Consider the following 24,423-nt stretch of genomic DNA (forward strand, 5'->3'; position numbering starts at 1 on the left):
ACTCATAGTTTGCCCTCCTCAAGAGCACGAGTGCATAAACCACCAAGGGTACTACTTCATTGTTATGCAGGCACTTTTGGACCACAATATGAATGTCAACGTGGGCTGTCCTGGAAAAGTTCTTGATGCCTGAGTTTTTTGCTGCTCGGGAATCTACATTCAGCATCAATAGGCTGGGACACTATTCCCATCCAATGACATTGACATAAATGGTGTTACTGTCCCTACTGTTATTCTGGGGGACCCTGCATCCCCTCTTTTGCTTTGGCAAAGGAAGGTTTAACTACACTCAACAGGTGTACAATGTTGTTAAATGTCCTTTTGGCAGATAAAATCATGTTGGACGTGTCTACAGACCCATTTGGATGCCAGTGTCATCAATGTGCTCTGCATTACTGTGGCTTGCTGCACTCTTCATAACTTTTGTGAAGCCAGAGGTAAGCCATTCCCCCTGCATGGACCTCTGACAACAGCCTTGTTAATGCAGTTACACAAGTGCAGAGATAATGGTCAGTTTAAAATTATAACCTTTTTTCTGTTTTATAATCACCAATTGCCATATGGGGGGAGGTGGGGAAAGGGTGTGTTTACTGCCCTTGCTGCAAAAGGCTTTTTCTGTCATTTCAGGCCTTTCACATTTTGGAAGACATAACTGTTCTTGTGGTGCCCTATTGGCAAAGGAAGATTTTATTCCAGGCTGCTGGAGGGAAGCCTGCAGTGTACACAGCTGAAGTATTCAAACGTACAGTAACCAAACAGCACATTTGTGAGTGGAACGGACTAGTCAGCTACACAGGGGGGCCTGGAAAATATGCCCTTCCCTATAAAGTGACTATCTGAAGTTCCTGCTTCAGGAAAAGTTTGCAGCTGTCAGCTACCAGGATTGGGTCAGAATCCCTTAGGGAATTAACGTGATGCTGCATTAGCTCACACATGGCTTACCTTGTTTTGCTGCATGCAAACACGCTAACATCTATGGCTTTCCTCCACCCACACCCAGCATAGTTCAGGGGAAAAAATGACACTCCATTCGTACTTTGGGGACATAATTCAGACAGCATAGAGTACCTCTAATTGAAATGGACTAGATTTGGAGATAGAATACTGTTTCCCAGACACATGCACACTCAGTTCACTGTTTACAAGACACTCCATAGACCCAGGAGGAGTGATTACAGAGTGGCAAATTTCTTATTATTGAAAGGAAAACAAGAATGATCCTAGCAAACTGTGACTTTACAGTTAAAATAATCTTTACAGCTGTCTATGAATGTTTGAAATTCCAGTTACCATTTTGAACTCAGTGTTGTGGGGGGCAGGAGAAGGAGGGATGCCAAAGCGCTGGGATATAATCTCTCATTAGAGGTCACATGCTGGTAGCTGGGGCTCATAATTTTTGCATTGCTACTCAGAGCAGAAATCCCTCTCATGACTTTAATAACAAACAGTAAATTTGAGTCAGACACTTACTGGGCTCTGGGGCAGCTTCTGTCTCCACTGGGTTTGCTGAAGACGCGGCAGCAGGCTGTTCCAGGGGTGGGGAAATCAAACAAATCTTCTGAATAGGGACCAAGAATTTGCTATTGGTCGTGATCATGATCCACAGCCTGCTCTGACTGGTTTCAATAAAAGTCCCTTTATGCGTCTCACTGGGATCCTGCTGCTGGTTCCCATCAGTCCCCATGCCAACAGGGCACCATTCCAGCTCACCAGGTGGTCATGAAGCAGTTGGCTCCATGCTGGGCACAGTGCCCAGAATCCAGTAAAAGTCATCATAAAATGAGCTTGCTGTTGGGCCACTGGTGAGTTGCCCAAGGTGCGGTTCTTTACCCTGGTCTTCCGGTACTTTCTCTTCAGCCTCTTAATACACGCCCTGCACTGATCACTGTCTTGTAAAGCTGCCAGCTTTTCAGCTATTTGCTGGTACAGGTGGTCATTCGTGGTGCTTTTGCTGTAGTCACCTCCCAGGAGAGTGCTCTAACCACTGGGGTGGGTCAATCTCTCCTGTTGAAGCTCTTCCACTTTGTATAAATAATTATTTGTGGAACCAGAAAAAGACACAGACTCTGTAGCCTGGTAGTAGGGTGACCAGATAGCAAGTGTGAAAAATTGGGATGGGGGGGTAATAGGAGCCCATATTAAAAAAAGCCCCAAATATCGGGACTGTCCCTGTAAAGTTGGGACATCTAGTCACCATACCTGGTAGTTAGGGCATTCCCCTGGGATGTAGAAAAATCAGGTTCAAATTCCTGCTCCAAAAGCATAAGGATTAGAACTAAAAGTCTCCCAGCTGCCAGTTGTGTGCTCTAACTGCAGCAGAAGTTTTTTTTTCTATTACTGTTCTGATTCAAGTGGATAAGCAGCATAGTGCTAGAGAAAGCTTATACTAGCATAAGCAGGAAAACTTTTAGTTACAGAACCTGAATCTTGCTGGGCTTAGTATTAAACATTTTATTGCCTTTATTATCAGTTACCTAAAGTAGCCCAACACTGTCTGTTTTTCAGGGAGCGAGAGAATACCATTTTTCTCTCCACACAGTGCAAGTGTCAAGTCTAGAAGATGCATTGCGGCAGGTTTGATTTGATCTCTGTTGCCAAATATTGCAGAGTACATTATGCAAATGTGATACACATTAACCATGTGTTGCTTAGAAAGAAAGGCCCAGCAGGTGCAATCAGTTATCCACATTACTATAACAAACAGCAGATGTGGAAGAGAAAAGTTAAAGGATACAACAAAGATACCCTAATACAATCTCTTTATTAATATTACCTAGCACCTTACATATTAAATAGCATCTGCAGACATTAACCAGTTAATGTAATACCGTTTGTACTGACTATTAAATAAGACAATTTATAATTTCCTATAATTTCTTACAGATCCTATGATTCACTCTATTGTTATGCAGGATGACGACATGTGATTCCCCGACTGTCCCAATAGGAATGATGACTTTAATAATGTAGGAGGAGGTTAATTACTGAGAGCAAACAACATTTGAGACCAGAGCTTTTCTACCTATGTACATCATTGTTGCCTAGTTATAAATACTTTGGAAGAACAAAGGATTGGGAGGAAGATCTGAGAATTCTTTGCTTCTATTATTTGTTCTATGGGAAAAGGGAAAATGACATTGAAAAAAAAGGAAAACTGGGCTAATCTGAGATGGGAAAGGAACAGAGAGATGGATATATATCTAGGAAATATAGAAGCAAGGACGAAGAACATTATGGATGGAGGAGCCAGAGAAGGAGTTCAAAGATTTGCACCAAAGATGTTTTACGAGACACCGATTAGGGGACTACAGCTCCAAAATCTCTTTCATCTTCAAACCTCATTTCTTCCTGTTGTTGGCCTGGTCTTAAAGATGAAACACCTGAGTTGTTTTTTTTGTTTCTGTGTTTGATAGCATTGTGACAGAAATGAAATTATAAATTTAACATAAACCTCCACACATGGCAGCTGTGGCTTCCTCAGATAACTTATTCAGCAGGATGGCTAAAGCTATCACGTTTTTGGCATTCCTTGCACTGAAAACACAGTGTGCTCATTTAAGAAAAAAACCTTCTTCACTACATTGTCTGTTGCTTGTTGGAATGAAGTAATGACATTTGTAACAAATTCACTGCTTGGCAGACAAAACTGATTTTTTTGATGATTCCCTTGTCGTAAATCTTCCAAGAACTCTGCTTTAAGCTTATTAAGTTCTTCTGCCAGAATCTTCATCTCATTTGGAAGTATATTTTTATCTAAAAGAAAATAAAACTATAGTTTTATCTTCAGATGTCTGCTAAGTTTCAAAGACCTAGGGCCAGATCCTGCAAACACTTAACTTCAGTGCGACTTCTTATGAGAGTAAAGTTTCACATGAGTTTTACTTGCAGGATCCTAGGGTCTAATCTTATACGATTTCAGTGTACGGGTATTTCACAGTTTCAGCCTTATGTTAGTTACCAGTTGAGCTATATACTCCTGGAGAATAACAATTAGAAGATGACATGCATACCTCTCACATCCTTCATTGTTTGAGAGACAATTCGTCTGAAAGCCTGATCAGCTTGGTGGAGAATACTAGCTGCACAAATGGCTCTGTCTGTTTCCTATCCAAGACCAAAAGAAAGTTCTATTTAAGAGTAGAAATGCACCCAAAAATGTAAGTATAACGATTCTGAAGTATTCATTATTCCGGGGCAGACTATAGCATTTAGCCACAGCTTTGTGTTGGGAGTAGCATGGAGCTGCACCATGGCATTACCTCATGGAGTGTCTCAGTTGTACGGGGGAAAGCAATCTGTACCACCCCTTTTTAGGGCGGCAGCAGACAATTTCCCTCCCAATGCGGTCAGTCAGTTCTGGGAGGCATTATCTTAACTACTGTGAACATATTCAAAGCTTCCTAGAATACACTCCAGATGACTTAATTAAGAATTTGTACCACAGTCACTATTTTTCATAGAGAAAAGAACTCATTACGTACATAGTCTTTTTTTCTTTGGGCTTTTGCAAGCAAGAACCGTGGAAAGAATTTCTCATTTTTAGACATCAAGATGAACAGAGCACAACTAGAAATGCACAATTAATTATTTCAATATAATCTGCAGAAGGGCATTTGTTTAAAGACAATTAGCACTACCTTTTGTTCGGTATTTTCCTCAATTTGTTTCACTGGATTTTCCAAAGCAGTAACCAACAAATTAATCACCTGCAAACTAAAAAACAATGTTACTCTCATTTTGTAAAATCAACATACAATATAATGGCACAAACCTCTCCCCCCCCTAAACAGCTGATTCTCAGTTAAGGTTGCAAAGTAAATAATATAAACCTTATACGAGAGAAGAGGACAAGAAGAACATTACAACAACAACAAATACACAATACACATTATGGAAACTATCACAACTATCACTTAAAGTAAATTACATAAATATGCTATTACTCTTACAGTTCCAAAATTCAGTTGACAGTACTGACAACTAAAAACTCACCATACTCATTCCTAACAACAGTCTTAACTCTGGTCCAAAACACTTATAAACTTTTTCAAAATACACACAATGAATTATATCATTTGCAAGGGTAAAGAGGTTTTCACACATTAAACTGTATAAATCAGGTTTTGATATTTAAAGTTGTATGTCAGCTTTTGACATTTTATTTGATAAGTTTTCTGAAATAAATAATTTATGATTAGTTGAGATAATATCTTTGTTCTTTATATCTATGTAAATGATCCTATACAAGAGATATTATTTAAACCTATATGTATCTAAAGTTTCAAGTGTTTAACTTTATTTGACTTTAGTGAAACTTCTCACATGGATAAATTTATTCACATGCATAAGTGTTGGCAAGGTCAGCCACAAATCTGTACCATAATTAGGGCCCTACCAAATTCACGGCCATGAAAGATGCGTCACGGACCATGAAATCTGGTCTCCCCCCATGAAACTGGCCTTTTGTGTGCTTTTATCCTACACGATACAGATTTCACAGGGGAGACCTGCATTTCTCAAATTGGGGGTCCTGACCCAATAGGGAGTTGCAGGGATGTCACAGGGCCGTGGTATTGCCACCCTTACTTCTGCATTGCCTTTAGAGCTGGGCAGCTGGAGAGCGGCAGCTGTTGGCTGGGTGCCCAGCTCTGAAGGCAGAGCCCCGCCAGCAGCAGCAGCAGCACAGAAGTAAGGGTGGCCATGGGCAGCGCTCATCCAGCCATTGGGGGTGGCTAGCCCTCGGCCCCTCCCCTTGTGCCTGAGCCCCTTCTCCTCCCCCTTCTTACCGGTCCCCTCCTGAGCAGGAGCCCAGAACACCCCCACCATGGCCCCCGGCCTCAGTGCCCCGGATGACGCAGCTGCAGTGCCCCCAGCTCCAGGCAGCTAGGTGGGTAGGGTGGCCCCAGCGCCAGCTGCTCCGAGTCCCTGCGGGAAGTAGGCTGGCCAGCCCCAGCCAGCCAGGGCCGAGGCAGAGTGCAGGGAGGGAATCTGGGGGCAGAGTGTGGGCAGAGCAACACCAGGCTGTTTTGGGAGGCACAGCCTCCCCCTGCCTATGATACCCATGTGGGTGGCAATACCGTACCATGCCACGCTTACTTCTGTGCTGGCAGTGGCTCTTCCTTCAGAACTGGGCTCCCAGCCGGCAACTGCCGCTCCCCAGCTGCCCTTCTCTGAAGGCAGCACCTCCAGCAGCAGCAGTGCAGAAGTAAAGGTAGCTGTACCGCAGTCCCCCCTTCTATAACATTGCGACCCTCTCGAAACTCCTTTTTGGGTCAGGATCTCTACAATTACAACACCGTGCCATTTCAGATTTAAATAGCTGAAATAATGAAATTTATGATTTTTTAAATCCTAAGACCGTGAAATTGACCAAAATGGACTGTGAAGTTGGTAGGGCTCTAACCATAATAAGAAGTTATGTAATTTTGGTTATGATGATCATTGCTTTTCATCCCCAATAAAGAGACTGAAACCCTGTTTAAACTGAAAATCTCAACAGGACCTCAACTATGGAGTCATCAATGTCTTCCCAGATCATCGTGGAGAAAAAATATCTTAAATAATTGTGATTTGGGAAAATTAATAAGAATCAATGAACATAAATAATTTTGTAAGGAAAAGGATACCTTCTTATTCTTTTCACTTTTGTTTGTAACACTATCCCCACTGTAGAACTCTGCAGAGAACTACGATTGTTTTTAAAATATTAACATCTAGCTGTGCTCTTAAGAAAGGTGTGTTAGCATCTTCATTAGAAAGCTGTTTTCCCAAGAATACAAACAAAAACTTGATTTAAGAAGACTGTGCAGAAGCATTTTTTGCATGCATGTGCAGAACCTTATTAAAAATAGGCACAAGCATCCTCATAAGTCTGCTGTAGAAACTGGCTCAGGCTCTCAAGTTTTAAAATATTTTCTGTGTTCACTATGCATTTATATCAGTTCCCTGGTTTCCAGAAATAGCTCTACGGAGTGTGTACAACATACTGCACATATTCCCTCTCCATGAAAGCAAAGTATATAAAGGAGAACTTTAATATAACAACATACTTATCTTCTGAAGTGCATTTGACACTTTTCAGAATTAGGCTATTTTGTTCCCAAGCGTTTTTCTCAGGATTTGGTACTTCTATTTTTCTTGCCATTAGACATATGGTCTCATCAGGTAACGGCTGACTTCTCAGACAATTCCTCTGTATGCAGGACTCAAGTGGACAGTCTAAAAATAACTGGCAGAAGCCCAATGAATCTAAAAGAATTTCACAAAATGTTTGCTTTGAAGAAAATAGTAATTTTAAACTGCTAAACTAATACTTTCTGAAAACTATGTGTGTGAGAAACAGAGAAATTTTACATAAACTAGAAGTTGCCTATAATGCAGTCAGAGAAGCTATCATATATACTCATTCATAAACCGAATATTTTTGGTAAAAAAGTGACTGGGGGTCGGCTTATAAACGGGTCTACACCAACATTTGATGATTTTAAACTCTATGGAATCATTGAATTGAATATTTAATACATTGTTGTTTTGTTAACAGCAAATGCCAGGGCTAGCAAAACTAATGCTGGTCCTAGATTTACCTATTGATTTAAAACAAAAAAAAAATAGTAAAATAAAAAATACAAATTAATGTTTTATAAAACCGAGGGAAAAGAATTTTCAGCACAGTACAGAAATTTAAAGCATTCCTTTCCTGTACCTGGAGCATCTGCAGGCATGGAACCCCTCAGCTCCCTGTGGCCAGGGTTCGCCATTCCCAGCCAATGGGAGCTGCAGGAAGTGGCGTGCAAAGTGCAATGGCAAACCGCGGACACTGGGAGCTGAGGAGCTCTGTGCCTGTGAATCCAGGTAAACAAAACATCTAGGCCCACTAGCGGCTTACCCTAATGGACAAGGAGTCAAAGTTTGCCAAATCCTAAAATATAGGCTTATGAAAGGATCATACAGTTTTTGCTATTTTTACCTAACCATTGGGGGGGGGGCGGTCAGCTTATAAACGAATGGACTAATGAACGAGTATATATGGTAGTTAGAGCTTGTGCTTTATTTTTAAATATTTTAGCCATTTAGAATGTATTTAACCATTAAATAACTTCTAAAACGGACTAAGCAGCTAAAATTCACTGAATCTGCAGAATAATTATTTTGCTATAAAACATGTAATTGATGCATGTAAAGGAAAAAAAATTACATTTGCGAGCTAGCTGGTATACTTCATATCTCATGCTTTGATAATAAAAGTTGTCATCCAAAACAAAATACAATGGTCTGGAAGTGGTTGTATTTATTAAGTAATGACAAGATTTGGCATCATGTATTTCTGAAGAGATTAATCCTTGTTCTTTGAAACAGGAAACAAAACTTTTCCATGTTGCTTCAGTTCTGTTTGTTGGAGCACACAAATGATCTCCATTAATAAGAGCCTGTAAGAAGTGTTCAAGGTACACTAACAGTTCATGTCGGTACAATTTCCAGCGAGACAGCTATGAAAAAAACAAAATATTTCACATTTAATATTAATGTTTAATTTAACAAATACTAACTCCCTCCCCCTATGCTTCCCATGTTCCTTCCAGTTCTCCCTTATGACTGTTCTTGTGACTCCTTTTTTCTTCAGCTTTCCACTTTCTTTCATGCTGCCTACTACCCACACCATAGCCTTCCAATTCCATATAAGCCTACCTAACTTTCCTCCCTCATGCCCACCTTTGTGGCAAAGGCCCTGATTCAGCACAGCACTTAAGCACATGTTTAGCATCAGGCATATGCTAACGTGTGTTTTCTTAATAATGATTTAAGCATGTGCTTAACTGCTCTGCTAAATCAGTGCCCAAAGGTTGATCGCCTCACACATTTTCATGTCTTTGTGCTTGAACTGTATGCAGTGTCAGGTATTTATGTCTATTTCAGTTTGGATACAAGCTCTTCAGCCAGAGAACTTGGGATCATATCTGCTTGTATGGCAACATTCTCATGTACTTAAAGGAAGTACATGTTGCTGCCTTTAATTCACTCATATTTAGATATGGCAGTAGATTTAACACTGGCTCATACCTCAATATTTAGACTCAGGAGCGAAGTTAGGGTAGAATTTTGACACTACCTCTGTCTTTGCTCTTGTCTTTAGGAAATAAACACTTAGCTAAAATGAGAGCTGCTGGGCAGGGACAATTGTGGTACCTCTGTGTCTAAAGTATTTGATTATTGCTTCCTCCCATAGCAGTTGGGGTACGGACGTACTCTGCAGGGAAATGCAGAAAGAGAGGCAAAACAGAATGGAAATGCAAGAAATGGGTCAGAAGGGAAGAGCTGAAGGAGGAGATGGTAACAGGCGGCTGCTGCTGCCTGTCCTGAGTGTTCACAATGTCCTTTGATTTTAATATAAATTGCATATGCTTAGCCTCTCTCAAGATTTGGCCTTGGCTGGGGGAGGGTAGCACCACTTTTTAAAGCTCTGCCCTTGGGTCACATTCTCCCCCTGCTGTGAGAAGGCTCTGTGGTCAGCACAGGACAGGAACAGAAACAGTGGCTTGGTGTGTGTGTTACCCATGTTGAGCTATCAGAGATACCAGAGGTATCAGGAAGAGCACGTGGCCCGCTGAGGAAGAAGAAGGGAAGTGCCCACAAGGTGGCACTTGTTGGTTGAAAATAAAACTGCCTTAAGCACTACAGAAGGAGCAGTGCCTGGGATACAGTCTGCATTGGGGGAGAGGGAGGCAGCCCTGCCCTCAGCACTGGGGGGGGGGGGGCAGTGCCCGGGACACAGCTGCCATGGGGGGGGGACAGCCCTGCCCTCAGCACTGGGGAGGGGCAGTGCCTGGGATACAGCTGCCAAGGGGGGTGAGGGGACAGCCCTGCCCTCAGCATGGGGGGGGCAGTGCCTGGGATACAGCTGCCAAGGGGGGTGAGGGGACAGCCCTGCCCTCAGCATGGGGGGGGCAGTGCCTGGGATACAGCTGCCAAGGGGGGTGAGGGGACAGCCCTGCCCTCAGCATGGGGGGGGGGCAGTGCCTGGGATACAGCTGCCAAGGGGGGTGAGGGGACAGCCCTGCCCTCAGCATGGGGGGGGCAGTGCCTGGGATACAGCTGCCAAGGGGGGTGAGGGGACAGCCCTGCCCTCAGCATGGGGGACAGCCCTGCCCTCAGCATGGGGGGGGCAGTGACAGGGATACAGCTGCCAAGGGGGGTGAGGGGACAGCCCTGCCCTCAGCATGGGGGGGGCAGTGCCTGGGATACAGCTGCCAAGGGGGGTGAGGGGACAGCCCTGCCCTCAGCATGGGGGGGGCAGTGCCTGGGATACAGCTGCCAAGGGGGGTGAGGGGACAGCCCTGCCCTCAGCATGGGGGGGGCACTGACAGGGATACAGCTGCCAAGGGGGGTGAGGGGACAGCCCTGCCCTCAGCACTGGGGAGGGGCAGTGCCTGGGATACAGCTGCCAAGGGGGGTGAGGGGACAGCCCTGCCCTCAGCATGGGGGGGGCAGTGCCTGGGATACAGCTGCCCCGGGGGGTGAGGGGACAGCCCTGCCCTCAGCATGGGGGGGGGCAGTACCTGGGATACAGCTGCCAAGGGGGGTGAGGGGACAGCCCTGCCCTCAGCATGGGGGGGCAGTGCCTGGGATACAGCTGCCAAGGGGGGTGAGGGGACAGCCCTGCCCTCAGCATGGGGGGGGCAGTGCCTGGGATACAGCTGCCAAGGGGGGGGGTGAGGGGACAGCCCTGCCCTCAGCATGGGGGGGGGGCAGTGCCTGGGATACAGCTGCCAAGGGGGGTGAGGGGACAGCCCTGCCTCCAGCGGGGGGGGGGGGCACTGACAGGGACACAGCTGCCGGGGGGGGAGCAAGGGGAGCGCACATCCAGCCCGAAGAGGGGCGGGGCAGTTTCCCGTTGCAGGCGCAGCTGGCCAATAAAGCGGAGGCTGTCAATCTATGCTAACCAATAGGAAGGGCAAACTCTGTACTGACCAATGGCTGTTGTGCTACGAGCCCCGCTTCTGTCTCTGGTTGGCTGAAGGCCTCCTGCGGAATGAGGTCATCGTAGGTCAGGAGGGCACAGACCCAGCCGGGGCCCCCGCGCCGCCGTAGGCTGTGGCGCAGCGCGCGCGCCAGCGTGGATTTACCCGCCGCCGGCAGCCCGCACAAGACGCACACGCCCAGCCGCCGGAACCCGGCAGTTTCCATCGTGTCGGGCGGCGACGCCTCGGAGGAGCGCGCCTGCGGGCACCCGCGTACAGCGGACACGGCGCCCCTTGCGCGCGCCGTCGTCAGCGCCTGGCGCGCCGCCCTGTCAAAAACACGCATGCGCGCTGGCAACCCTGTTGCCTAGATGCGCGTGCGCAGTGTTATCAGTTTCCCGTCCCGTATGCGGGGGCCGGACCCATCGTTATTCCCGTGTAGACGCTCGGGAGGCCGCTGCGCCCCGTGCGGGGGAAAAACGGCGGTGAAACGCCGGCGCCTGAGGGGAGCCCCGGGGCTGTTGTTCCCTTCCGCCCAGTACCTGCCCGGCGCGGGAGCGGCTGCTCTGCCGGCAGGTGGGGGAGGGGTGGTCCAGCCTCTCATCGTGGGCTGCCCCGTCTCCTAGCACCGGCTGCTGTTGGCTTGTTCAGCCCTATGGTGTCCTACTTTCAGAGCTCACCGCGCTTTAGTGCTTGGCTACACGTGTGTGTTGGGGCACATTAAAGCAGCCCCGGGTGCCCTAGCTCATTACCCAGCCACGCTGGCAAGGCACATACAGCACTCTGACCTGAGGGTTAAAGCGCTCCTGGTACTCCACCTCAGCGGGAAGATTAACACTTGGTGCACATTGGCTGAAACACCCAGCTGTCAGTGTGAACGAGGGGTTGCATTACTGTGCTCTGATCAGCCTCCAGACACGTCCCATAATCCCCTTAAGTCAAGTCGCCACTCTCGTCATTGTTTTGGAATCACTACTAGCATGCCGATATGCCCTTTGAAAGCTCCGTTTCTGACAGCAGGCTGCTGCTTATGTGCTCTGAGACAAAGCAACCATTACAGTGGAATGCTGTGTGAGAGAGGGAGGTGGGGGGATTAGGGGGGTCTGTTGCTGTCTGAACTTACAAGACAGCATGCTGACATGCTCTCAGCCCCGCAAAAAGCCCACGCTCTCTCCCCCCGCATACAACACACTCCCCTCATTTGAAAAGCACGTTGCAGCCACTTGTGTGCCAGGATAGCTACCACAACTGCTCTCTGTGGCTGTTCCAAGAGCTGCTAATGTGGCCGCACCAGTGCGCTTGCAGTTATCAGTGTGCACAGATTGCGGCGCTTTCCCTACTGCGCTCTACGAATGCTGGTTTAACTCAAAGCGCTCTACATCTGCAAGTGTAGCCATGCCCTTAGAAATACTAATTCTCAGAACACCCTGGTGAAACCGTTATGGTAAGCCAAAGAGGGTGGAAACCAAGTACTGAGAGATCCACATTGCAGATTAACCTTTGTAGTCTCCCTGAAGTGAATGAGGCTACTTATCGGACTGAGAGCAGGTTTTGCCTTACCTGACATGGATCCCAACCTGCAAGCTTAGCTGTGTTGATGGAGAGCTGCACAGACATGGAGTGCCACCTGTGTAGGTGAAACTGTGTGGGGATAGGGGACTGTGTTAGTCAGGTCAGCTTGCAGGATCTGGGCCCTTGGTTAAGACCTCAAAATGTCTGCAGAGCCAAAATTAGAACTGACCAGACCTGATTCGCCCTCCTGTGCTTAGTCCAATTGACTCACTATGCAGCCTCTACAGATCCATATAATGTTACTATGTCTACAAAATACCAAGCACAATATTTTCACTGATGGTATTTTTGTAAGCAGTGAAATGATTGTCCATATGTTTTTAAAACCTGATATTTAGTCAATCTCCAAAAAAATGAGTTAAATGTCTTCAGGTGTTTTCTAGTTTACATTATAACTTGACTGAAGTTAACATAAGAATGGCCATATTGGGTTGGACCAAAGATTCATTCAGCCCAGCATCCTGTCTTCTGACAGTGGCCAATGCCAGGTGCCCCAGAGGGAATGAACAGAACAGGTAATCATCAAGAGATCCATTCCCAGTTTCTGGAAAACAGAGCTAGGGATACCATCCCTGCCTATCCTGGCCAATAGCCATTGATGGATCTATCCTCCACGAATTTATCTAGTTCTTTTTTGAACCCTGTTATAACCTTGGCCTTCACAACATCATCTGGCAAGGAGTTCCACAGGTTGACTTTGTTGTATGAAGAAATACTTCCTTTTGTTTGTTTTAAACCTGCTGCCTATTAATTTCATTAGGTGACCCCTAGTTCCTGAGTTAGGAGAAGGAGTAAATAATACTTCCTTATTTACTTCTCCACATCAGTCATGATTTTATAGATCTCAATCATATCCCCCCCTTAGGCCTGGTCTACACTAGGACTTTAATTCGAATTTAGCAGCGTTAATTCGAATTAACCGCGCACCCGTCCACACCAGGAAGCCATTTAATTCGACCTAGAGGGCTCTTTAGTTCAAATTCGGTACTCCACCCCGACGAGGGGAGTAGCACTAAATTCGACATGGCTATGTCGAATTAGGCTAGGTGTGGATGCAAATCGAACTTAGTAGCTCCGGGAGCTATCCCACACTGCACCACTCTGTTGACGCTCTGGACAGCAGTCCGAGCTCAGATGTTCTGATCAGCCATACAGGAAAAGCCCCGGGAAAATGTGAATTCCTTTTCCTGTCTGGCCATTTTGAATCTCAGTTCCTGGTTGGACATCAGGGCGAGCTCAGCAGCACCGGCAGCAATGCAGAGCTCTCCAGCAGAGGAGTTCATGTAATCTCTGAATAGAAAGAGGGACCCAGCATAGACTGACCGGGAACTCTTGGATCTGATCGGTGTGTGGGGCGAGGAGTCTGTGCTTTCGGAGCTGCGCTCCAAAAAACGGAATGCAAAGACCTACGAGAAGGTCTCCAAAGCCATGAGAGACAGAGGATACAGCCGGGATGCAACGCAGCGCCGCGTGAAAATCAAGGACCCCAGACAAGGCTACCAAAAAATCAAAGCGGCAAACGGATGCTACGGAGCCTGCCACCACTGGCCCACCAGTGACCATGGACTCTGACGATGGGACAGTGTCGATGGCCAGTTCCTCGGCGATGTTCGCGGACGGGGAAGATGAGGAAGGGTTTGTGGAGGACGAGGCAGGTGACAGCGCTTACAACGCTGGTTTCCCCGACAGCCAGGATCTCTTCATCACTGTCACGGAGATCCCCTACCAACCGTCCCCGGCCATTAACCCGGATCCTGAATCAGGGGAAGGAGCAGTCGGTAAGTGCTTTAACCATGTTAACTTTTATTCTTAATATAACAGGAATCTTAACTGTGTGAAAAGGAGGGCTCTCTATATATGGGGATAGAACAGAAATCCTCCTGGGAGATCTCCACGACGCTCTCCTGGAGGTAATCGAAAAGCCTCCGCAGGAGGTTCCTGGGGAGAGCTGCCTTATTGGGTGCTCCGTGGTAGCACACTTTTCCACGCAAGGCTTTCATGAGGTACTCAGGGAGTATTGCCTCCCCAAGCACGGCTGCATAGGGCCCTGGTTTGTGCTGGCTTTCACGCAGCATGCGCTCTCTATCTCCTTCAGTGACCGTCCTCAGGGTGATCTCGCTCGGAGACTCCTGCATCTAATTAGGGGAATTACTGTAATGTTACACCTGGTCCAAAGTATTTTTAAAAAATCTCCGGACAGACGGCATAGCAGAGACTCAGCACGCTGCTGCGTGACGAGCGTAACGGAAAGCCAAAGAATCAAATGGACGCTCATGGAGGGAGGGGGGACTGAGGACGCAAGATATCCCACAGTTCCTGCTGTCTCCGAAAAGCATTTGCATTCTTGGTTGAGCTCCAAATGCTTCTAGGGTCAAACACAGTGTCCGCGGTGGGTCAGGGCATAGCTCGGCAATTTACGCACCCCCCCACCCCCAGAAGTGAAAGGGAAAACAATCCTCTGTTGACTCTTTTACATGTCACCGTATCTTTACTGAATGCTGCAGATAGATGCGATGCTGCAGCACTCAACACCAATATCCTTGCTCCCCCCCCCCCGCCATGGGTGGCTGACGGCACAATATGACTGATATCCATCGTCATCATCAGCCTGTTGGCACATGGGGCAGTGCAAAAGGACTGGTAACCATGCCGACTAGCATCTGTCAGGTCCCCCAGTGTCAGGTGAACCTAATTTTTCATGGTAGATGGTGCAGTATGGCTGGTAACCGTCTTCATCATAGCAACAGGGGGCTGAGCTTCATCAGCCCCCACCCTTCATGTGTAAAGAAAAGATTCAATTGCCCCTGGACTAGCAGCAGGATGCTGGGCTCCTCTCCTCCACACTCCTTAATGTCCTATCTGGACTATCATAGCAACTGGAGGCTGCCTTCCACTCATTTCTCACTAACAAGTCACTGTGTCTTATTTCTGCATTCTTTATTACTTCATCACACAAGTGGGGGGACAATGCTATCTTAGCCCAGGAAGGCTGGGGGAAGAATGGAATGAACAGGTGGGGTTGTTGCAGGAGCACCCCCTGTGAATAGCATACAGCTCATAATCTATGCAGGATCTGACACAGAGCAGCTGTGCTCTCTGGTTCTCTGATACAGTGGTTCTCTAGTACACTTGCCCATATTCTAGGCAGGACTGATTCTATTTTTAGATACCAAAAAGGAGGGATTAACTCAGGGAGTCATTCCCAATTTTGGCTTTTGCGCCCCTGGCTAAGAGCAGCCAGGGGCACTTATGACAGCAGCAAATGGTGCAGTGCAAAAGGACTGGTAACCATGCCCATCTTATTACCAATTTATGGTATGGTAGATGGTACAGTATGGCTGGTAACCATCTCTGCTGTCATGCAAAAGCAAAAGCATGCTGCTGTGTAGCACTGCTGGACCGCCTCTGTCAGCGGCATCTAGTACACATATGGTGACAGGCACAAAAGGCAAAACAGGCTCCATGGTTTCCACGCTGTGGCGTCTGCCAGGGCAATCCAGGGAAAACGGGCTTGAAATGATTGTCTGCTGTAGCTTTCCCGGAGGAAGGGATGACATGACATTTACCCAGAACCACCCGCGAAAATGGTTTTTGCCCCATCAGGCACTGGGATCTCAACCCAGAATTCACAGAGACAGACTAGACTGTGTTCATTGTTCGCAAAAATGTATCTTTGCAAGGAATTCACTCCCTTTTTCCCATCACACAGCTTCGACTGTCTCCAGACCTGCCACAGCATCCCCCTCACAGAGGCTAGCAAAGATTAGGCGGCGAAAGAAAAAGACACAGGACGAGATGTTCGCTGAACTTATGGGGTGCTCCTGAGACGAGGCGGACCAGCAGAGCCAGTGGAGGGAGACCCTCTCTCTGTACCAGCGCTCACACAGTGAACGGGAGGAGAGGTGGCGTGAGGAAGACAAGCAGGTGACTCAAACGCTGCTTGGACTAATGAGGGAGCAAACGGACATGCTCCGGCGCCTTGTGCATGTTCTGCAGGACCTCAGGCAGGAGGACAGAGCCCCCCTGCAGTGTATCTGCAACCGCCCTCCCCCGCCACAAAGTCCCATACCCCCCCTCACCCAAAATAACCAGAAGGAGAGGCGCCAGAGGCCGTGAAAACTGTCACTGCACCCCAGCAGAGTGCTCAAGTACCCAAAAGCTCTCATACCCAAAATTTTGAGAAGTCCTTTCCTTCCCGCCTCACCCAAGCCCCCATCCCAGTTTCATCCCCTAACTGTCTAGTTGATAATAAAAAATACTTTTCTGTTAATTACTGTTTCTGTCATGTTCTTTTAGAGGAGACTATGTTTGAAGGGGGGAAGGGGGTTGGTAATTGGACAGGACAATCACCTTTACCAGGGTACAGACATGGGGGCAGGATCAGCAGCAGGTCACACACATACTGCAGTCAGTACGCACCCTGGTCGGTATGGGAGGTGGTTTGCAGGTTCTGTGTGTGGGGGGGGGAACGTGACTTTGTAGCGGGGGAGGGGGGTTACAGATCTCATGCAATGGTCCCTGTCCTGGACCACAGAGCCACGCAGCAGAGGAATCTGTATCCGTCCTCCCCCGCCAAAAGGCCACATAGCCCCCGCACACAGAGTCCCAAAAAGGAGGGATGGCAGGCTCCGTTGAAACATCCAGTCCGGCACTGCAGACCGCTCTGGGAGCAGGAGCCTGTCATTCCTCGAGTTTAGAGGTGGTCTTTACATCACTGCACACCCTACCCAGCACAGTCCGTGTCCCAGTTTCAACCCTGTAACGCAAAGTCATCAATAAAGAAACCTTTGTAAAGTTACAGTGGAACATGTATTTTATTTTTAAACGTGTGTTGGAAGTTGGGGAAGCTAGGTGGGCGGGGTATGTAACTGCAGATGCTAGTCAACAGTCACTTGGTAAAGAAACAGGGGCAGGTTCAGCTTCTCTGTAAAGAAACTGAACAGTCACAGGTCACGCTGCTCACTGCTCGCTGGTACTTGAAGAGTTCCTTGTCGCTGTGCAAGGTGCCTGCACAGAGCTTCACGAGCCAGGGCATTAGCGGGTAGGCTGGGTTCCCGAGGATCACTATAGGCATCTGCACATCCCCAAGACTCATTTTGTGGTCCGGGAAGAAACTACCTTCCTGCAGGCGTCTAAACAGACCAGAGTTCCTGAAAACACGCACGTCATGAACTTTGCCTTGCCACCCGACGTTGATGTTGGTAAAACGTCCCCCATGGTCCACCAGTGCTCGCAGCACCATTGAAAAGTAGCCCTATTTCTCAGCAGCTGACTGTGGAAGAGGTGGACGATAAGGTGCGAGGAGTTGACAACGGCCATAACTGCAGCGGGATCCGTGCTCAAAGTGCTGTGGCGCCCGCGCTGTCACTGAGCAGAAAAGTGCACGAACAGATTGCCCGCAGGCACTTTCAGGGAGGGAGGGAGGGAGGGCGTGATTGACGGTTCAATGATGACAGTTACCCAAAACCACCCTCGACACATTTTTCCCCCCAGCATGCATTGGGGGGAAATCCCAGAATTCCAATGGGCAGTGGGGAGTGCGGGAACTGTGGGATAGCTTCCCACAGTGCACCGCTTCCAAAGTCGACACTGGCCCCGTTACTGTGGACTCACACAGTCGAACTAGTGTATTTAGTGTGGATACACAACTTCGACTTCATAAGGTCGATTCCACAAATTCGAATTGAGTTGATTTGAAATAGTCTTGTAGTGTAGACATACCCTTAGTCGTCTCTTTTCCAGGCTGAAAAGTCCCACTTTTATTAATTTCTCCTCATACGGCAGCTGTTCCATGCCCCTAATAATTTTTTTCCCTTTTCTGAACCTTTTTCAATTCCAATATATCTTTTTTGAGATGCGGCACGCAGTATTCAAGAAGTGGGCATACCATGGATTTATATAGAGGCAATATGATATTTTCTATCTTATTACCTATCCCTTTCTTAACGATTCCCAACATTCTGTTTGCCTTTTTGACTGCTGCAGCACATTGAGTGGATGTTTTCAGAGAACTATCCACAATAACTCCCAAGATCTTTCTTGAGTGGTAACAGCTACTTTAGACCCCATCATTTTATATGTATAGTTGGGATTATGTTTTCCAATGTGCATTACTTTGCATTTATCAGCACTGAATTTCATCTGCCATTTTGTTGCCCAGTCACCCAGTTTTGAGAGATCCTTTTATAGTTCTTTGCAGTCTGCCTGGGACTTAACTATCTCAAGTAGTTTCCATCCTTTCCTTATTAGGACATAGGGAATCTCCTAAATTGAGTGGGTTAAGACCAAAGTCATTTATTGCATTTGTTAATTACTGCAGGTAGATGGCAGTAGTGGTCCCCTTACTGCACCTTTTTCTTAACCACTTCAGTAAAAAAAAAATAATTTCTGTGAAACATTATTATACATCTTGGAGACATATTTTCAAACAAATGCTCTCTTAAATAAATTATCTTCCCATTAATTCATTTTCCAGAAGCTGTTGCCATCAGAATATATTTAAAATATTGGCATTTAAAAAAACATACCTACATATACTCAGAAAATGATAGATATGTAAATATTTTTACTTTTTAATGTTACATGTTTCACAAGTATTGATTTACAATAATCAAGCACTTAAAATAAGATGTTGTAGAGAAAAATTCTTCTGTCAGTACTACAGACAGTATCTTGAACAATACATTTGTAGTCTTTGGGCGAAGGATTTTGGTTTGAGCCCGTATATAGTGATTTTATACATGCAAAATGTGCATCCTTAGGTACGTTGACAGAAAAAGCACACTTTCACAGAACTTTAATATTTTTAAAACAAAACCAGGAACAAACATTTCCTTCTGTGATTTTAAAAGTGTACTTCTATTTTACTTCATACACTATTTTATTAATGTACATGGATAATAGGACACATTTTTATTTATGTTTAATATGGGAGTGACTGAAATTCTAAGAGATACATTCTGACTCTATGCAGAGGGAATTGCTTGAGTCAATTCCCTTAACAAGGTGAGAATAACAAAATGCTCCTTGAAACACTGAATAGTATTTCCATAATAAATTAGATGTGTGAATGCTATTACAACCAATATAGGTATAAACCATTATTTTTTATCCAGACTTAGTTTGAAATAAATTACAATGCTAGTTTTCAGTAAACATTTTTTTCCATCTCAGTACCAGTGCAAATGATTTACTGATTCCTGATGTATACACTACTAGAGTACAAAATTGACATCAACTTTTATATTTCTTACATTCAAAAAATAAAGGTACTATTAAATATGCTAACATTAACAACTTGTGCTAAGATGTTGCCAGCATGTAGTACTATTATTATTAAAACAATAAGCAATAGGTTAACATATTTAATATAACTAAAAATAATACTTGCCTTCCACAGACTGAGAAATTACAAATGGAAGAGACTTATTAGGTCATCTAATCCATCTCCTTGTCAGTGCTGAGTTTTGTTTTTCTACCGTATATTTTCTGTTTCATTGTCTGGTTCAATTGTAAAATGGCAATATAGGGGTTTCCACTGTTCCTTTGGGAGACTATTCCATAATTTAATAGATTTTAGGATGTTAGTTTATGCCCCCAAGATTCACACATGAAGCTGGCTCACCAGTCATAGATCTCACCATTCTATGTGAAAGAGTGTCTTTGCTATAGTGCTCACTTCTCTAGGGAGGGATGAGTGAACACAGAAAGCCGATCAGGTAGCAATGAGACCCATGTTGGGAGGGGGAAGGGATCAGAGAAATGTACATTGTTTCCCCACCAGCCTTATTGGAAATTCCTCTGAGAAGAACAGAACAAACTCAGTTCTTACCAAGCTTTCCTTCACCTTAGGTGTCTCACACAGACTCAGGAGGGAGGGATATGGCCCACAGCTGGGAAATCTTCCTGATATTCAGCCTGAAGTGTACTTTGGTTAATTTTATTTTATCATTCCTATCACTTTGAATCACCTTAAACATTTTCTCTTTTTCAACTGGATATATGTAATAGATTCCCCATGCCCTCATTCATTAGTTGTCCATTTTGCCAAACTCTGAAATTTTAGTTATTTTCTTTTAAATGAATACTCCTTGCTGATAGTATCACATTTAGAATTACAAGACTATATTTTTTTCATTTCAGAGCTGAAAGTATTCCTAGAAATCTCATATTGTAATTACCAGTAAACATTTAATATGTAGTTAAGCAGCTAGTCTTTTCCCTGATATGTATTGTAAATAAGGTAGTACTCAAGGCTATGTATAATAAAGTAAAATTTTTTGCTGAGGCTACATTCATTATTTATACCCAAATTAATTTTTAAAGAGATTCCTTCATTATATTCTCTTCATCAGAATTCTTTTATTTGTAATAGTTGAGTTTAAATGTAATATTGCTAATAAGTTGTCACCACTGCTCCAGCAGTGTAAAAGGGCTGAAGTGGCATAAAAGAGCCCTAAAAGCCTTGGTTCTGGAGGCACTCAGAAGACAGCCATAATGCTGCCTCCCAAGGATCTCTTCACACATTCTAGCATAATAGAGTGATGAGGTAGGGCTCCAGAACAGTGGTCCTGCAGAGATGCCAGGCAGTGCTGCTTCCCACCAGACAGCCCAGTGACGTTGTCATAACTTAGACAGGCCTCCAAAGCTGCCTGAGTTACACAAGAGCCTCAGAGAAACCTAGGATTAGGAAGGTGAGTGAAATTCATCTTAAACTCCCCTCTCCCTGGCTGCTAGTTTTGTGCTGTGCCTCAAAGAAGTCTAGGTTGTGGAAGAAATGATTATTTGTACATATTGTGGGTTGTAGGCTAACAAGAGTTGGGCTCTTATGTCTTCTGATAAAAAAGGCCTGGGAGGAGCTGAGCACCTGTAACTTCCACTGAAGTTGAATGGTAGGTGTTCATCACCCATCAGTATCATGCCTTTTCCGATGAAACAGTCTATTATGTTTCAAAGGTAGTTCTGACTCTTAGGACTGCAAGATTGACACTTTCATATAATAAAGAAAAAATTAACAATTCTAAAATTCTTCATTAATTTACCTTTGCCACATTTTATTCCAGTTTACTCAAGGCATTTTTCCGAATTTGTGAGGACTCCTAAAAATGGCTTTCAGACAACAGGTCTAGGTGGGACAGGTGGTCGTTGATGAGATCTTGAAGGAGCTGCAGGAAACTGATTTTGTATTGGCTGCCTAAAGAGTGAAAAATACTTTTAGTGCATGTTTGATACCACATTTCAGGAGCTGACAAAGATCATTAGTATCAGGAAATCTACCTAGCCATGTTATTTCTCAAGTGCCTGTTACAAAAGTGTTGAATCTCCCGTTTTAAAATATTTTGAATGTTAGTAATTATTTACTATTAATATTATGGTAGCACTTACAGGCTTTGTGAGATCGCAGCCCCATTGTGCTAGACACTGCACATACACATAATAAGAGACAGTCTCTGTCCCGAAAAGTTTACCATCTAAATAGAAAAGACCAACAAAATATAAGAGTGGCAATATAGGCACACAGAAATACTTCAGATCTAAGGTCTTTGATTGCATCTTGGTTTCTGAAGTACTACGTCCACTTTGTCTGCTATAAGTGATAATAATCCATCCAAAAAGTTGGAGTATCTTGAGCTTAGATATGGAACCAATCCTTTTAACTTCAGTGGAAGCAGGCCCCACATTCTAGTTATTCACATTTGCTTTTCTGGAATTGTGTGTCCTTTCAGGACCAACTTGCTACTGGAAATTTCAGAAAATGTGATGATACATTTTTCTCCACAATGATGCAGCCATGTACATTCTCATTCCGAAGAGGCTGTCAATGGCAGCATTTGTGACTGATAGAAGGCTGAACGTGCAACAATATTTCATAATTCTCTGCTGCAGAAACCAGTAAAAAGCATTTAGCACCAATGAAGATATTAATATACTGATACAGTAAAGATGGAAGAGGAACTGTTTTGAGAGGTTTTTAAACAGTACTGCTTCAGTATTACCTCAAATACTTTTTAAAAAGCAGTTGCTCCTTTTTTTTCTCAAGAACTCTATTTATTTTTGCACTACTAGTTTGAATGCTGAGGTGGCTGCATATGATTTCATCTTTCATAAGGCTAATATCAGATACCTATCACAATTATCAGTCTGCAGCATCTAGTTTGGTTTGTAAGGCATTTAAACAAATTACAACTTGCAAGGGAATTTGTACATCCACATGCATTTAGTGTCGCGCAAACAATTCCCACAATTACAGAAAACTCTGGATGACAATTCTTTGATGACATCCTCGAGGACTGCTATAACACAGTAAGGTATTAAGGAATAAGAATCAGTATCAGAAATGTTCTGTAGCTACCCAAACTGCTAAAGAATGCATTGATGTGATGAGTCAGTCATTTAAGACCACTCAGAGAAGGAGGCTGATGGAAATACCAGTAGGATGGCCCAGGTAGCTGGGCTGGGCACATACCAGATGCACTTCCCACTTTCATTCCAGGGCACAGAAAAGTTCAGCAGGCACTCCAATGGCTCGAGTAACCTCTGCAGCATGCACTTACGTGTCCCCTTTCCCCTGTGAGGATCCTTGAGTCAGGGGATCTTCTGAACATTCCAGTCTGTATTTTGCTATGCAGAAAGTGTCATGTTCCTGTACTAGATATGGAGTGACTACAGAGCTTGCTAATACATACCAGATACATCCATCACAAGATCCTTTAATGCTCTGACAAGTATGGCTGAGGTTTATTTAAATAAGATATTTTATGAACAGTGCCACCTGGCAGTGGAACAGTATAATACGGTTTAGTGTTCCATTATAGGAAGATCACAGGGAGCTGCATATGGCACAGTCCAGGAGATGCACATTCCCTATATGGTCCCATGTCATCAGCCCCCCACCTTGTACAACAGAAACATTGGTGCTGTTATCTATGCATCCTTGGCAGCAGGCTGGATTTGCTTCTTAATGAAGAAAAATGTCTCACTAATATCAGGAACATCTTAATAGTATTGTGTTACTTCAGAATGATGACAAGAAAAGATTTTTGAAAATTTCTCTGCAAATATATAAACACTGTAAATATTGCCTATTTTACAATGTACAAAACACTGTACAAAAGACACTAGAGAAAAGAGCTAAGAGTGTGCCGGATTTACTAGCCACTTTACGCCCTTTGTTTGCGATGATAATGCAATGAACACATTTTTTTTAAATACAGTAAAATATTTTAAAATTACAAACCTTGGAGCAGGAAAATGCGATATTGTAAAAATTCCAGAATTTGTTGCTGCAGGCTGAAAAAGAGAGCAACAAGTATGAAATAAAAATAAGTTACAAAAAAGCCCATTAACACTAGACATATCTTTGAAAAAAAAGATGTGGCTAATTATTAATAAATACATAAAATTATAAATATACTATTGTAGATCTTTAACTGAGAACACTATACACATTTGTCAAAAATAGCAGAATTCTTGTCAATACCATTTTTTGACAAAATACCTCAAAAATTATGCCAAATCCTTTTCGGGATTTAAGAGTTTAGGATTTAATAATACTTTGAATTTATGTAGAAGTATCTAAGGATATCAAAGCACTTTGCAAATAATTTATCAAACCTCACAATTTCCTGTGAGGTAGGAAAGCATTATCATCGCTATTATACAGATGAGACAACTGAGGCCCAGGCTCTCACACAAGATTGTGGCACTGCTGGGAATAGGAGCCAGATCTACTGTGCTTCAGCTCCAAAATTTTATTTCTCCTCTACAAACTATTCTTTTATGACTGAGTGTGTAGCAATTGCCATTAGAAAGTAGCAGTCTGCAATTTTCATGCTAATCTACAGGGAAAATATGTTGGGGCCAGGTTATCTGCTCATCCCCAAGGCACTTTGAAAAA

General features: G+C 44.6%; 2 protein-coding genes across 3 annotated transcripts in view; both read right to left on the bottom strand.

Moving 5' to 3' along the window:
- Window positions 1–2,667: 2,667 nt before the first annotated feature.
- On the bottom strand, window positions 2,668–11,425 carry PSTK (phosphoseryl-tRNA kinase). Its single transcript, XM_045025911.1, has 6 exons — window positions 10,966–11,425; window positions 8,195–8,486; window positions 7,050–7,248; window positions 4,638–4,713; window positions 4,011–4,104; window positions 2,668–3,753 (listed from the first exon to the last, which is right to left on the bottom strand). Exons 1-6 carry the CDS (start codon window positions 11,299–11,301, stop codon window positions 3,512–3,514), a joined length of 1,239 nt encoding a protein of 412 aa, XP_044881846.1. The 5' UTR covers window positions 11,302–11,425; the 3' UTR covers window positions 2,668–3,511.
- A 7,720-nt stretch (window positions 11,426–19,145) lies between these two features.
- LOC123373652 (disintegrin and metalloproteinase domain-containing protein 9-like) overlaps window positions 19,146–24,423 on the bottom strand; it is a 39,155-nt gene continuing 33,877 nt past the window's right edge. The window contains exons 21-22 of one of the 2 annotated variants that reach the window (XM_045022688.1): window positions 23,764–23,816; window positions 19,146–21,720 (exon numbers count right to left, since the gene is read on the bottom strand). In XM_045022688.1, coding sequence (XP_044878623.1) covers window positions 21,639–21,720; window positions 23,764–23,816 — 135 coding nt within the window. In that variant the 3' untranslated portion in view covers window positions 19,146–21,638. Of the gene's footprint in view, window positions 21,721–21,994; window positions 22,326–23,763; window positions 23,817–24,423 lie in introns of those variants that run through there. The other variant, XR_006580801.1, reaches the window with a different exon arrangement.

The sequence above is a fragment of the Mauremys mutica genome, chromosome 7 (genome assembly GCF_020497125.1).
Source record: "Mauremys mutica isolate MM-2020 ecotype Southern chromosome 7, ASM2049712v1, whole genome shotgun sequence".
NCBI classification, from domain to species: domain Eukaryota; kingdom Metazoa; phylum Chordata; order Testudines; family Geoemydidae; genus Mauremys; species Mauremys mutica.

What these genes read in the sequence shown, in the direction of transcription:
- PSTK (XM_045025911.1), bottom strand. Translation starts at nt 11,301, where the DNA reads ATGCGTGTTTTTGACAGGGCGGCGCGCCAGGCGCTGACGACGGCGCGC. An exon ending in TCGTAGCACAACAGCCATTG is followed by an intron (nt 8,487 to 10,965) that starts GTCAGTACAGAG and finishes TTTTTTTCATAG; the next exon opens with CTGTCTCGCTGGAAATTGTA. An exon ending in AACAATGAAGGATGTGAGAG is followed by an intron (nt 3,754 to 4,010) that starts GTATGCATGTCA and finishes ATTTTCTTTTAG; the next exon opens with ATAAAAATATACTTCCAAAT.